The 16,135-nt window shown below is 44.8% G+C and overlaps 1 protein-coding gene across 4 annotated transcripts in view; it reads right to left on the reverse strand.

Moving 5' to 3' along the window:
* The window catches only part of LPAR3 (lysophosphatidic acid receptor 3), a 30,457-nt gene extending 14,814 nt beyond the window's left edge, over positions 1-15,643 (reverse strand). Inside the window, exons 1-3 of one of the 4 annotated variants that reach the window (XM_075936368.1) lie at positions 15,240-15,635; positions 6,165-6,210; positions 5,454-5,600 (exon numbers count right to left, since the gene is read on the reverse strand). In XM_075936368.1, the coding sequence (XP_075792483.1) occupies positions 5,454-5,600; positions 6,165-6,189 (172 nt within the window). In that variant the 5' untranslated portion in view covers positions 6,190-6,210; positions 15,240-15,635. Of the gene's footprint in view, positions 1-5,453; positions 6,211-10,822; positions 11,063-12,767; positions 12,878-15,239 lie in introns of those variants that run through there. The other 3 variants (XM_075936366.1, XM_014572096.3, XM_075936367.1) reach the window with 3 other exon arrangements.
* Positions 15,644-16,135: the final 492 nt, after the last annotated feature.

Here is a 16,135-nt window from a genome sequence, read left to right on the forward strand (position 1 = left end):
TGCTATAGCCACTGCAGAGTCACGGAACCACCTCCCACGCCCCTCCATCCTCAATACCAAATGTTCCTGTGTTGTCTTATGGCATCAGAGCCAGACTAAGTCTTTACTAACCAGCCCCAAAGAAATGGAAAGTCTTATTCATAGATTTTTTTTAAGCCCAGAAGGGTCCATTAGATCATCTATTTTGCCCTCCTATATAACACAGGCCACAGAATCTCCTCCAGGCATTGACTCCATAACTTTCCTTTGACTAAAGCATATTTTCTAGGAGGCATACAGTCAATCTGAAATTTTCAAAAAGATAAAGAATCCACCTCTTCCCACCATTTTCTTTTCATGGTTAATCACCTTCACTTAAAAATTTGTGCTTTTTTTCCTCATTTGAATTTATTGGATTTTAACTGACAGCTTATCTGCTGATTATGATTTTATTTTGGATGAATACAAGATGACTGGGCTGTTCCAAATATCCATCCTATTTTAATACCTTTTAGAAAAACAATTGTTGATTAAGACTCCGGGGTTCTCAAACTTTGTGAAACCATGACCGCCGTCTAAGTTGCTGCAACCCTCCCGGGGGTCGGGACCCACAATTTGAGAAATGCGGGATTAAGTGACACAAACTGGATGATGCAGGGGGACTCAATGAAATTCAAAGGCTTTTTTCCACACACACACCCTGGGGTCACTGGATAATATCTGGCCCCAGTCTTTAGAAGCTAAAAGTTGTTAAAAAATTGATGGGATTAGTGGAGTATTTGAAATCAGTTAGAGATGTTGTACTGGATTCTAAAGGCCACTTTGCATTGTGTAAGGTGATAACCAACAATACGAAGCAGTGGAAAGCTGCAGGTGATTCCACTGCCTGCTTCAACCGACATTTGCCTGCCAAAGGATTGCATTAGAGATGAGCTCTGTACTCACTGGGCAAAAGGCTCCTTAGAGCAGTATTTCTGCAACCCAGACTGTGCTGGGATGGGCAGTCCTGGCTCAGAGAACTGCAGCTGGTTCCTTACAATCCCCCAGGCCTCTTCACTCCCTCCCTATGCAGCTTCTCTGACCACTTCCTAATTATATTGCAAAAACACCATTACCAGTGACACTGCTAGACCCCTGAAAAGTGAAATTGCAGAGGCAGAGGTCCCAATGGGCAGACTTTCTCACTCCCCAGAAGTGGAACAGGGCGCAGGTATATTGGGGGGCAGGAGGAGGGATGCTGATAGTATCTACACCCTGTCAATCCCTTCTCCCATGGTGAAATGGATGCAGTGTCACTAACTCTCCTGATTTCTAGGTGTCCAGTTAGAGCTGGAGTTGTCTCACCAGGATGCCAGCATCTCCAGCACTCCTGTGAATTTCCTCGAGTAGGAAGCTCTTTCTGATTGGCTGCCTTCCCCACTTGCCTGCCTCTTGGGGACAAGCAACCAATGGGAGCTGCTTTCGGAGGTATGCAGAGCTCTCCCCTCTTGCTGCTCAGGAACCAAGAGGAGTTTGGGGTTGGAGAAGGGAGACTTCATTCTCACAGAAGAGAAGGGGGAAGCAGAAAGAGCCCAGCAGCTCAGGGCAGCCCTGCTCTATCCTTTTTTCTGGTCAACAGTGAAGTCAGTCAGGTTTCTGCTCCTCCCTCCCTGCAATCCCCAGCCTCAGAAGGGGGAAAAGAGGAGTATCCTCTGCAGCACCCCGTACCACACCAAGGTGTGTGAGAAAAACTCCAGAAGCTACAGCAGGAGGACTGATGTGGTAATTGGGCAAAAGTGGACCAGGTGGAAGCATGGCAAGCAGGACTGACTGCAGGGCAAGGGACAAACAGATTTAGGGGTGTAAGCTACTGCTGCTGAGGTAAAAATCACCTTAGCAAATAAACATGGAAGATCCATCACATACACAGGGGCTAGGCAAGAGGAGTTCAACAGTCAGACAAAAGACCACAACACTATACAGTAGACCTGTCAGAGGCAACTGCTCAGGGGCTTGGGAGCCAGAGACCACATGACCCACCCTCCAGCCTGGGGGAGAGCTGGGACAAGCGCCCCACCACCTACGCCCCACCTCTGTTCAACCCCCTTCACTCCTCTCCCTGCCTCATCCCCCAACCAAAGTGGCCAGCAGAAGTTCACACCTCCCCCATACTCAGCAGTAGCGGGGGTAAACGGAGCAAGGTGGCCCCACTGCTTTGTTTCCCCAGCTGCTGCATTGCTACGCTCCCGCCAGGGAGTGCAGGGGTGGTCCTGCCCCCTCCCCTAGAATGGCATTTAACAGAGATAAAGTGAGCTTTAGACAGAGAAGAGTGGTGGGGCTCTAGTTTTAGTCCTGTGACTCCACTCCCTGTTTCAGCCCCATAGGGAGGATGTGCCAGGGCTCAGGGCTTGAGCTACAAGGCAAGTGCCGGTGTCAGCCCCAGCACTCCCGCCATAGCTGAAGCCCAGGCCCTAAACATCCCTTCCCCTAGCTGAAACTGGGAGCAGAGCCACAAGGCTGAAGCCCTGATCCCTGACACACAACATGAGCAGAAGGCCCAGTGCTCCCCCACCACCACCCCCACCTTCCAGGACTAAAGCACTGAGCCACAGTATTCTCGCAGGGCAGTACTCTGTCCTCCCCATGTCCAGACCCTCCCAGGGTGTACAGGACTCAAGCCCCCAACCCTGTTCTCCCCAGGCCAATGGGCCATCATTTCTTGTTCTGAGTTCTGGACAACTTCCATTCCTGAAGGGTCTAACTCTGAGATTATGTCTACACTGGCAACTGTAAAGGGGCTGGCAGTTACGGTAGTGCTCTCAGAGCACTAGAGGGAAACTGCTGTTGTGTGTCCACACTGTGCATGTCCTCATTATCAGCTCTTGCAACAGCACAGAGAGCAGTGCATTGTAGTAGATATCCCACTGTGAAACTGGCTGCAGGGTGGTTTGGGAAGGGTTTACAACAGGGGTGAGGAATCTCAGGCCTGGGGGCCGAATGCAGCCCCCCGACTTGCCCAGATCCAGCCCCCAAGTGCCCCTCAGCATTGGGGAGCCCACACTGCCCCACTGCGGGCCTGGAGCACACAAAATCTACTAGCCTGGGCCCCTGTAGGCTCTGGCATGAGAGGGGAATGTGGGGAGTGCCTTTCCACTTCTCAGTCAGGGGCCACATCAGCAAGGGTTTGTGTGACCCCTGACTGATTTTTCTGTGGATCAGCAGCCCCCCAACCCAAAAAAAGGTTCCTCACCCCTAGTTTAATGCCACATTAGGCACTCAGCATCACAGGATGCAGGTTTCCCAATCCCATTGCTCCATAATCATCCTACTACATTGACAGCTGCTTTTCAACAGGAGTCTGAAGGAAGGAGGGAGAGTGCGACAGGGTGTGGGTGTGCACACGCACGCTCTACATTTCTCATCAGAGTGCTTTATCTAGAGCACAGCAACTATGGAGCTAGTGTGCACTAAGTGTCTTGCTAGTGCGCACACCTCACAAGCTACAGAACTAGGAACTGATTTACTGCGCTATTATTTGCCAGTGTAGACTTGGCCTGAGGTTCCATGGTATATATTTTTAAAAATCATTATTTTTAGGACAATTTCATGATTTTAGAAAGCCTGACTCAGGACTTTCACAACTGTGGGTTTGGCAATAGTGGGATAGAGGATTTCAGTTTATACAGTTGTTAATTAGGTGCTTTTCACTTCACATCCCTCCCTCCAGCTATTAGAAAAGGAGATGAATTTTGAAGTATCTGGTCCTGCAACACTTCCAACCCTATTTGGATATTGTAAAATCAAGTAAGACTAGCTCACTCTAAAGGCAGCACTCCGAGAACTAGCAGTGGGTACACCGCCCTCATTAAACAGGAGTTCTCTCAATTGTCTTTTTGTGTTATGGCTCTTAGCTGTAGTACTTTCAGACTTGACTGTCAAATGCATTACACACAAGAAGCAAATTATATTAAGTTATCCCTTGAAAGGGCAATGATTAGGCAGGTATTTTAAAATGTAATATTTTATAAGATGCTTTATTTTTTTTCTCTTATCATTTCAAATAGATTAATAGTGAACGTTTGCAATGTTGAATAAAGTACTCATCCAGTGCTCTCAATGACTATAACAAGATCATAAAGCAGTTTTCCCCAAAAAAAGGAACAACCAGTCCACAAGTGACAACTCTCTCCATTATGGAGGGATGCTCCAGTTAACAGCTGTATGGACTATAGCTACATGAGAGGGTGCTCTGCTAATTAGCTGGGTGGCACCTCAATCACTCTTCGGCAGCCACCCTAACGCTCAGTTTACAGGGAAACCTGGACTTAAGCATTTGTAGTGTTTCATTGGTCCAATCCCACATCTACAGGTTAAATACCCACAAAACTTACACTCACTGGAAAGGGTTTTCAAATACAGGCAGTCCTCCGGTTACGTACAAGATAGGGACTGTAGGTTTGTTCTTAAGTTGAATCTGTATGTAAGTCGGAACCGGCGTCCAGATTCAGCCGCTGCTGAAACTGACCAGCGGCTGACTACAGGAAGCCCGAGGCAGAGTTGCTCTGCCCAGGGCTTCCTGGAATCAGCCGCTGATCAGTTACAACAGGCTGAATCTGGACGCCAGTTCCGACTTACATACAGATTCAACCTGAGAACCCCAGGCGTCCCCAAGTCAGCTACTGCTGAAACCGATCAGCGGCTGATTCCAGGAAGCCCGGGGCAGAGCAACTCTGCCTCGGGCTTCCTGTAGTCAGTGCTGGTCAGTTTCAGCAGCGGCTGACTTGGGGACGCCTGGGGCAGAGCAGCTGGGGTGCTGCTGGGTTGCTCCAGTAGCGCTGCTCCTCGGCGCTACTGGACCAACCCGGCAGCACCCCAGCTGCTCTGCCCCAGGCATCTTTGCTGGCTTTGCTCCCCGTCTCCCTGGTCTGCTGGGGGGGCTCCCCCCCAGCAGACCAGGGAGACACAGAGCAGCTTTTCTCGCCCCGGAGGACGCGGGCAGCGGGACTGCGGCGCATCTGGGCGTCCTGCCGCTCCCGTCCTCTGGGGCGAGAAAAACCCCGTTCGTAACTGCGGATCCGACATAAGTCAGATCCGCGTAACTCGGGGACTGCCTGTACAATGTGATTTAGATACCTAATTCCCTAAGGCTCCTCTGAAGATCCCCGTTTTTAATATCTGAATACAGACCAATGCTCTGGTAACACAGCTGTGAATGTTATCACACCTTCTCCTTCCAGAGAACATTTTTTATTTTTTTAACTATAGAGAAATCGCATTTTGTAGTATTTGGACTAAAACCAAACCACCTAACTAGCTACCAGATGAGGAGACATTTGGTCTACAGCTTAATCGGCCCCATGTTTCACAATTTCTCTTGGTTTAACAGCTGTTGCCCAAGTGGACCAACAAGCACTGTCATGTCAATTGGCAAGAGATTTTAAGTTACTTTTGACAGGCACACTGATCCTTATACATAACTTTCAATATTATCTTACCTAGGACAGTTGTGACTGTCTTCATAAGCTTCATTGGTGTCCTCCTACGGCTGATGGATCCACTAGTGTGTGGAGATAAGACATTAGTTTTCCTCTGGACGTACATGTAGATTCTTAGGTAAACCGCCACCATAATGATGAAAACAACTAGATTGGAGACAGTCCAGAATATCAGATAACTTCTGCTATAAATAGGTGCCAAGGAAGAACAGGTTGAGATATTGCAAAGGCAGTTCCAACCCAAAGTAGGCACAGCCCCCATAAAAATAGCAATGACCCAGATCAATAAAATTAAAAAAGTGACTCTTTTCTTTGTGAGGTTACTGTGAACTCTCATCCGTACTACTGACATGTGTCGTTCAACAGCTATCACAAATAAATTAACCAGAGAAGCTGTCAGGCTGGTGTCCAGAAGCCCCTGACGCAAAAACCATCGGTTAACAGTTAACGTTTTAGACACTGGGCCAGTGTTGAACATCAAGTATACATAGGCAATACCAGCAAAAAAGTCTGCAGCAGCTAGATTGGCCAGCAGATAATAGAAGGGAAAATGAAATCTTTTGTTTTTGACCACAGCTGCTATGACCAGTGAATTTGAAATAAAAATAAACAGGCAGAAGAATGTCCCAAAACATAAAACAATAACAAGATTTGTCCCAGACCACTCATCTGCTGTGTCAGTGTTGCTCATGTTATAAAAAAAGTCCATACGTTTATCATAGTGGCATTCGTTCATCCTGGATCAGGGTCTTACATCCTAAGGGGGAAAAAAAACCATGCATTAAATTTCATATCTTATCTTTACTTGAAAGATTATGCTATAAACACTATGGCTACATCTAGACTACATCCCTTATTTCAAGAGGGATAAGGGATCTTTCAGAAAAGGCTTTATTTTTCGAAAGATCAGTGTCTAGACTGGTGCTTTTCTCCGACAAAGCGCCGTGCCGAAAAAAACGGCAGCCATTTTTATGCTAATGAAGCGCAGGAGATTTAAATCCCCTCTTCATTAGCAATTGCGATATGTCTAATTTACATCCCTTTTTCGGAAAAGGGATGTAGTCTAAATGGAGCCTTTGGGTATAAATGCTCCTAGAGAATAACTTCACATCAGGTTGAACTAGTGTAAAAGGAAATGCTTCCTGAAAGAAAAACTGATTTACCTCTCATTAAGGCCCAATTTAAAGAAATTTAATCACATGCTCAACTTGATCTTCATGTGTCACACGGAACTTAAGTATAAGCTTAATGTTAAGCAAGTGCTAAAGTGCTTTGCTGAATCAGGGACTTGAACATTAACTAGATAACTCTTTCGTAGATGGTGAAGCTGAAACTCAGAGTTTTAAGTAATTTACTTGAAAATATGTGGTAGACACACAAATCGAATACTGGTCTTTTTACTCCCAGTCTGGTGTTAAAACCACAAGCCTATCATTTTCTTGTTTTTGAAGCATATTAATAGAATAATATGTAAACATTTACTATTTAAAGCATATATTCTCAATGCATGCACACAATTCCTATCAGTAGTAAACTAGTTTAAATGAATGGATTGAAAGGTAAAATACATTATATGACATTTAAAATACCTATGTCAAAGGGTGCAGAGGATAGAAAACAAGTAGGGGAGTGGGCATTGGTTTGTGATAATAAAAGTGAAGCGTTGGCCATGGGTTCTGGATTGATAGCTCTGTAGAATAAAGTCTCTTATTCACCCATAACGAAGGTGAGCATACGCAGCAGCAGTGGCATGAGCTTTCACAGACTGTGTCAACACCATTTTGGACAGCTCACAACTAAAGAGGAGGAGAGGGATAATTCATTCTCCAGGTTACTTCTCACTTTGACCTATCAGATATCAGCCAGGAAAATGTTATTGTGATGTGTCACTAGGAACTGTACTAAGATCAAACATTTTAATTCAGAAGATTAAACAGCAATCATATGATAATGACTCAATGAGCTTGGTAGAAAAAGTAGAAATGTGCTAGTAAAATCTGAAGAGGACACAAAGTTAGACGGTATTATCAATACAGAGGAGTGAACTGCATACAAGATTTGGGCAACTTTGAAAACGAAGAGAAATGGGTTTAAATTTAATAGCCCATAGTGTAGGGTCATGTACCTTGGGTCTACCAACAAGAACATGGGAGTGCTTGAGAGAGAAGCTTAGGACAGGCCCAGGGTGGGCCACCAATTGCCACAGCGCCCCTTCGCTGGAAATGGCAAACTGGAGCCAATGGGAACTGCGAGGCTCCATGGCAGCATAGTCTTTAGATAAGCAAAGCATCACAGGCCTGCTAGCAGCTTTCCCAAAAAAGACCCACAACCCACTTTAATAAACACTGTCATAGAGCATCTTTTTTTTAAATAAAAAATATCTGCAGATGGGAGAGCAACTTAGGGCAGGAAATAGCCAACTCATCCTTTGCACTTTAATACTGAAAAACTGACATTTGTCATAGAAAGACAATGACTTAGGGCTACAATGATGAAGAGTTATCTGGAGTAACCCCTCTCCCCTGCATTTGTCCATTCAATGCAGCAGCACACACCTGGACAGTCAGCAGACTTAAGTTCAAATGCAAGAAATACCCCAAAAGCTACAATAAAGACTACCAAGTGACAAAAAGACTTCTGCAACTGGGGGGGGTCAACAGTCACTCATAAAACAGTGACATGTACAGTACTTCCCAAACTTCACAGGAAACATTTACAGGATGATCCAAGCTACTGTATGCAGAAAAATGTTAGAGGCAGGGAAATTGGAAAAATCTGGGAAAGTTATAGGGAAGCTTCCTTTTTTAGCACTGCCTTATAACGTATAATCATCAATATAGGAATTAGCTCTTTTAGCTATCAACCTATTGTACAAACAACAACAACAAGAATCAGAAGGACCTGCAGACACTTCTGGCAATTTCTGATAAACATATACAGCAGGGCTACTCAACACGTGGCCCATGGGCCGCATGCGGCCTGAGGCCCTTTTGTTTGTGGCCCACGTTGCAGTTTGGGTTTACACAGGGCTCAACACATGGCCCACCGGTGGGATCCTTTGATCATGGCCTCCACCAGGAACACACTCCACAATGGCAAGTCAATATAATGGTCTTCTGTTGATATGTATTTTAGTAGCTAAATTCCTCAACTGTCACTGCTCATTAAAAGTGCAGATCGGGTGGAAATCAGGTAAATAGTGCATTTTATTAATATCAGCAGAACAGATTTAATGGGGCCTGCATGTTGTGTAGTCTTGCCTTAATCTTTGTATTAGTATCCGTCAGTGTAAAAGAAGTTATTTCCATATATATTTGCATGTACAGTATATACAATCATGCTTAAGTTGCAGCCCTTGGCATGTGCTGTATCACTGTGGCCCCCAGGGCTTCCAAAGTTGAGAAGCCCTGATCTACAGCATTGTACCCAAATTTTTAAAAATGGTCTGTGCTTGCTAATGATAATGTGTATCAACTATTGTCCATCAATTATCAGAGAATCATGGAAATGTAGGACTGAACAGACTCTCAAGAGGTCAAGTCCAGCTCCTTGCACTAAGGGAGGACCATGTACTCTTAGACCAGTGGTCACCAACCAGCAGATTGGGATCTACTGGTAGATCTTGGAACCTTTGATAGGTGATCCTGACTGGTTTGGCCAAGAGGCTATCATAGAGCCAGCACTTCAGCTGCCCCTCCCCCCACTGCTGCACATCTCCTGCCCTTTGCCTTGGAGCTGCCCCTCCCCCTGGGAGCCTCCTGCTTGCTGGGCAGGGCAAGGCAAGGAGACGAGGGGTGCTGATGTCAGGGTGCCCCCTCTCCCACTCTGTATCCTTTCTTCACAGAGCAGAGAGGGAGTACAACAGGACCTGGGAAGGAGTTTGCTGGCTGCTTTAGGGAGTGGGCCAGGGCCAGGGCAGGGGAGAAGCCCAGTCATGGGTTGATTCTCCAGTAAAGTTTACTCTAGCCAGCTAACAAAGTACAAACATATGTTACCTAGCAGGTTTAGAATACACCAGTTGACCTAACATAGATGTGGTCTCACTTACTTGCGTGGCACTGTTACTAGTTAAGATGGGGAGATATTTAGGTGACAGGAGGCCAACAAGAGGCTGACTAGGTGAGATGTTGTGGCTATGGCTTGCCTAGTTGCAGGTAATTTTTGACAAAGCTGGTTTAGCATAACAGTGCTATGAAGTTACTGCACATTTATGCCTTTTGAGCAGTTCATGTTTTTTTTTAAAGTTGTAAAATATCTCAGGAGTATGGAACATTTTCTATCCACCGTAACACACAGAAAGTGCAAAAGTCAAGTTTATGTGCCAGAAATCTGCCTTCTTGTACTAGTTCTGAAACAGTCTCTCACACAACTTCTCAAAGTTAAAGGGTCTCCTTCCTACAGCTCTTAATTTGAGGATGTTCTCAATTTCTGGCACAAGGAAGCCTGCATTAGGGTCTATGCCACAGTCATGAGTTGAGAATTCTCATTCATTTACACCAGTGCAATCCCATTTAAATAACCAGAATAGACTGGGGTAAGGAGCAGGAAGGGGAATTGTCCAAGTATGTGTAAGAGCTCTCATAAGGCTTCAATGTGGTTAAGTGGTAGGAACACCAGAGTAGAAATTGGAAGACAGATTTCTATTCCTAATTGTGACACATTCCTAATTGTATCCTTCATCAAGTCCTTAACCACTCTCTGCCTGTTTCATCATCAATAAAGTGTGGATAACAGATATCTAACTATACAAATCACAGACATAAAAAGCACCTTGAAATCCAATAAAGAAATGTGCTTCACAAATGCAGACACTTATTATCACAGAGTAGTCTCTCTATGTTGGCCTAGTACAGTAGAATTCCGATAATCCGGAACCTATGGGACCTAGGTGGTGCCGGATTATCAAATATGCCGGACTATCAGGAGGTACTATAAACTTGTTATATATATACACACACTGTATACATTATATACTGTATATAAAATGTTCTTAACCCTTTTTATTGTACATACTGTATACAGTATACTATAACATTTTAGTTTTTTTAAGCCTTTTTTACCCTTTTTGCTCAGTTCAGCTGCTGCCGCTGTTACCTTGTGACTCATTTTTTGCCAAAGCTCACTCACTAGACTCTTGCCATTTTGATGCCGGACTATCAGGAGTGCCGGATTATTGGATGCCGGACTATTGGAGTTTTACTGTAGTAGGATAAGTCCTTTGAACTCTTATACCTCATGGTTCATCTAATGAAGCCATCAGTGGTGATTGCAAAGCGATGCTGAGCACCAACTATATTCAGCCACATATGTGGATAGGGGTAAAACTGAGAAAAATGTTAGCAGCCCCGCAGATGGAGTTCAGAACATACCTACTAAAGAGATTGCCCGGCCCTAGAGAATCATTGTCCACACTGATAGTGAGAAGTTTATGCCTTAGGGAATGCTTCCTCAATGACAGATCCAGAAAAAGGAGCTTGCTGCCTTTTTCTACTTTACGAGGTATTACGTGCTTTCAGTCTGTAAGTGCCCTTTGTTTTTCTGGTTATAAAATTGATGTCATGGCTCCTTTACTTTCCAATGTTGCAAGTACATTATAGAATGCCCTCATTCTGAGATTGGTTTGAAAAACTGAAGTTTGGAAAAAAGACAATTAGCAGAGACCATAGTATTCAAGCTATATATAAAAACAATATCCGTTTACCCAAGTGTGAGCTAATGTATTTTCTAAACTCCACCTGCACACATTTGACATTGCATAGGAAATAACCCAGAAGTATGACTGCACCAATAACGCAAGAAATGCATTCAGTTTAAAAGAACAAAGAAGGGTGTGTAATGCAGTAGAAGCCAAAAATGTTAATATGTAACTATAACAGGGAATTTAAAGAGGTAAACACTTTGGGGGGTCTGTTTTTTTTTTTAATAGTAACTTGATATTTTTCTAATAATCGATTGATAGATTACAAATACAACAGTAACAGTCTCAGAACACAAGTTTCAATTTCCAGAAATCATGACCTCTCTCTTTGAAACTAGAAAATGTGTAAGTTTGTTTCAGAAGCTATGATAACTTTTCTATGTTATTATCTCTGGGAGCTGACAAGATCTTTGGAAGGAAAAAAAAAAATCTACAGAAGCTTGGGATCTCAGAAGATTCATTTTTAGTATCTTAGTTGATGCTACTGGAATTCCCTGTGGTAGGAATTTTGTGATACTTAATCCATTTTTCATAGAACTGGAAATAAACTTTTTAAAAAGCATGAATTTAAAAACTCATCTTGAACAAATTGGAAAACAAAATGACTGTAAAAGGATAACCAAATAATATTTAAAGGTTTTACTGAATGAGAATTTAATGTCCAATTTTTATTAGCTTTATTGCTGGTTCCATTAAAATGGCTCACCTACGCAATATTAATTTGGAATTATTCCCTAATTAGAAAGCCCCAGATTTCTGTGACAGCCCTATGTATTTCTGGGTTAATGCAGTTTTTAAAGGATACTTTTTTCAGTTCAAGTTGTGATGCCATATGGATTTGTATGTATAAGCAGCATAAGTCACTTGTCCTTGAGTTACTGCGTTCGGTGCCTAGCATCTAAGGCTTTATTATTTACTAAACAACCTTGTATCTGCCCAAGATATGTGGAGTCAACAAAGAAAAGACTATTAGGCTTCTATGCCTTATTCTTTCCCAAAAGCGATTAAAGATCTAAAACTAAGTATGTAATTGTATGGGCTGTAACAACAATGCTACCAGCCATCCACAGAAATTTGTTCAGAAGACGGAGATATAAATCATTAATTCAGGTAGCAACATTATTGGGAATCAAGTGAAAAGTGCTATTCTGTGTTAATGATAATTCTGTTCCTTTATAGAAAGTTGCAGAAGGTCGAGAGCTCCAAGACGCATTTAAAATAGTGTTACCAAGGCAGAGCTTATCTGAAATTTAGCCCCTTGAGCCTATAAACTTTATTACTGTCTAGTTTAAAGTGATCTTATCACAGAGCCATTTGCAATGCCCTAATCCAGCATGGAAAGCTGTTAAAGGCACATACCCAGTAACTCACTAGTAACTACAAGTTTAGCTTTCAGGCTTTGGTAATTTAAGATCTTTTAAAATTATGGTTTAGGAAGTCTACATAGGGAGTCCAAAATAAAACTTCATTGCAAAGCTTTCATTTAAAGTGGAGCCCCGAAAGGAGTTGGCAAGCTATCCTGTAAATGTGGAAACAATCACAACATTTTAAATATTTAAAAGCCAATCAGACAGCTTTTATATTTTGTTACATTTTCAGGAATGTTTTATAAATACCTGTTCTCCAGCTTTCAAGCTGTAGAGCTCACATACCATTCTGCTTCTCCAGAACTTTCTGCCCAACTTATTGACAATCAACAATTCTTCTTTTTAAATTGTTTAGTTTTTCACAGTTTTATGCATTACAAGTGTATGAAGGATATTCAACCCAGCAAGAAACAAAGCCTCCCTTAAAAGAAAAATTTTATAGGTACAATTAAATGAATGTGATTCTTTGGACAAGGTTGCTTTTTATTGTCCCTGCGGGAGCTGACTGATCTATGGTAGGCACATACATGTAGATGACATAACATGCATGTCTCTTCAGTTCTGCCTCTTGCTCAGAGTCACATCATTTGAAACCAGAAAATACATATGGCCATTAATGTGACTTATTATGAGTATATCTGTAGCTCAGAGAGGAACATAAAACTTTTCATGACATGCCAAAAAAGATAAAATATGAAAACCATTTTCCAAAGCAGCTCCAAGTAGGTTTTGTCTCACTGTGTCTGCCTTCTACTCCATCATGTACATGCCAAGAAAACAGTCTTAATATGTGCAGCACTGACCCATTAAATTTAGAAGCTTTGGGTAGCTAATGAACAGTTGTGTTAGGGTGCGTGCACAGAAATGAGCAGACTTCATTATAGCATCAAGACGGTGGGCATGCAGAGTCTATTTTTTAAATACATGGTTTTATAGGTGCTGAAACTAGGGGGGGCTGCAGCACCTCATGGCTTGAAGTGGTTTCAAACATTTACAGTGTTTACAGTTTGGTTCAGTGGCTCAGCACCCACACTACACAAATTGTCCCTGAAAGACACCAATGAATATATGTCCCTTAATGAGGATAGCAGCTGTCTTATTGTTGCTGAATGCTAATGAAGCTATGCTGAAATTAAAATAAAAGACATAGCAGGTGACCTAGCCAACCCCCATTTGTGCACCACCTCACAGGGCTCGTTTCATTGTATTTTCTGTTGTACTTCTGAACTACATAAAGAGGACAAAAACCAAATTGTGCACCAGTTTTCTCAGTGCTACAGCACAAAAGTTACATACCTGGCTACAAATGACCATTCTCGGATTAAACAGTGTTCCAAGTGTAAGGAACAGAACCAATGTATTACAGCCCATCCAATGTTCTCTTATAAATTTACATTACAGCAAAATGGATAATAATATAGCTTACTCGTCTGACCCTCCATGTCCAAGAAAAATAAAATACGGAGAAGCAGTGTTTTCCCAAGCACACCTCTGACACATACATAGAGCAAATTAATGTTATTACCATTTTCCAGTTTGCTTTTTATTTGAGAAAAGTTGCCACATTCTTTTATAAAGCCCAAACCTAAAGCAGAAATTTATTTCAAACAACTAAAAGACTGTATTTGGAGCAAGGTAACATTTTAAATTAATATAATGTTGCAGGGACTCGACACATCACTGGAGGAAATGAGATTCTTGTACATTCAAAACTATTTACACTACACTGTAAACTAATCACTGTCACCAGTGATAAGGAATGTTTCAACAGTTATTGCATGAATGGGCACAAATAGTTTGTAAACAAAAAATTGCAATTTCACACAGCTGCTAGTGAGCATAAGTTTAAAGCCTTTAAAACAATAAATCCCATAGGTGACCTGCCCTTCCGTTCACCAGTAAGTGGTATAGATTTCACAGAACATTAGTTCACATCATCATTTTAAATTATTCATTATTCTTCACCGGTCGCCACAGGAAGCACTCATTTTGTTACTATGGCTTAATGGACTATTTCATACTCAGAGCATTAATAGATGTTATTTTTTAAAAAGGACTCTTGGAACGTGCCACCCCTGCTGCCCGTCTCAGGACAGGCTTTTCAGAAAGTCAGGTCTGAAAAAAGTGTGAAGTACTTGCTCCTCCTAGAGAGATACCGCTTATCCAGCCGGACAATGCGCAAAGAGCTGCATTACTTGGCGGCTGGTGATTACAGGTGATTGAGTTTCTGAGCACAGATGTGCACGTTAGCTGAGCGCCGGGACTGCTTGCCCTACCCAGCCAGTCTCCCATCCCGCGCCCATCACTGCGGGACCGCAACTCGACTGCAGTAACTCACAACCAGCTGCCTTTGGCAGGAGCAGAGATTTGGGAGTCAATTGGCCCCGGACTGATCAGCCGCTACCTGTGTGCGCCAGCCAAGGCGCCTGGCCAAGGGCTGGGCTTTTCCAAGCGGTGCCGGGGGGGGGGGGATCAGGACCCCGGGTCCCTTTCTATGCAAAGCCAGAGCCCGGGCTTGGGGGGAACCCTGCTCCCACTGAGGCCTGTGGGCGTGTTGCCAGTGACTGCCCTAGGGGCACGAGTCCCCCTTCCCGCGCCACACAGCGCACGGCTCCCCCGCCCGCCAGCCTGCGGGGCAGCGCCCTCCGGCCCCCCCTTCCCACCTTCCGCAGCGGGGCTCGCGGGCCTGGCCGCGCAGCCCGGGCACCCCACGCTACTCACCGCCGGCCACCTGCTGGGTTCAGTCGCCGTCCCGCGCGCCCCGCTGGTGGGAGCCCGGCATCTGCCCGCCCCGGCATCCCGCGGAGGGGGCGGGGGCAGGGGGGCGGGCGCCGCCTGCCAGCGCGGAGCCAGGCGAGTTTGGCAGCAGCGCCGGGCCGGGGGGGTGAGCTGGCTGCGCGCACCGCTCCCAGCCCGGCCCCGCCGGCGGGACTGGCTGCCTGCGGCTAAGGGTGGGGGTGTTAACCCTTGCAGCGCCGCCCACGCCTGCGCCCCGGGACCCGCGGCGGCTTGCTGGAGCCCGCCAGCTGCCGAGCACGTGGCAGCGCCGCCGCGGGGCTTTCCACAGGGCGCTGCCTTTGCCCCCGTGGCCACGAGCGGATGTCCCCGCCCCGCGGTGTTCCAAGCCTGGGCCTCCTCGGTGTCATGGGCTTGTACCAGGATCCCACCGCCACCTTCTGTGAAGCTTTTCGGTCCCTGCCCTGTGCTCCAGCACCCCCCAAGCCTCCCCTGCAAGGAGGCGGCAAAAGTAGTCGGGGACATCTGGCTTTGCCAGGGAACAGCTAGAGCCACTGAGCGGGGAAGTGGCTTCGGGAACAGGTCTTCTCTCCCACCCAAAGCCCCTATCCCTAGTGTTGCTAGATGGGCAGGGTACAGGCTACCTGGAGCCAAAGCCATCACTGTTCTGCATAGTTCACTTTCTACTAAAAACACAAGACCGCAAAAGCCTGGAGTAGAGAAGGTCTCCACCGCACAGACCTGAACCACCAAGGAATGGTGTGTAAAGAAAGAGAACTCTGTGTAAACACCTAAGGGAAATTGGTTCTGTATAAAATTCTCACCTGCCTTGTCTCTCCAGTGTGTAAAGGCAGCCTCAGACTTCCTCCTGAAATACTGAA

The sequence above is a fragment of the Pelodiscus sinensis genome, chromosome 9 (genome assembly GCF_049634645.1).
Source record: "Pelodiscus sinensis isolate JC-2024 chromosome 9, ASM4963464v1, whole genome shotgun sequence".
NCBI classification, from domain to species: domain Eukaryota; kingdom Metazoa; phylum Chordata; order Testudines; family Trionychidae; genus Pelodiscus; species Pelodiscus sinensis.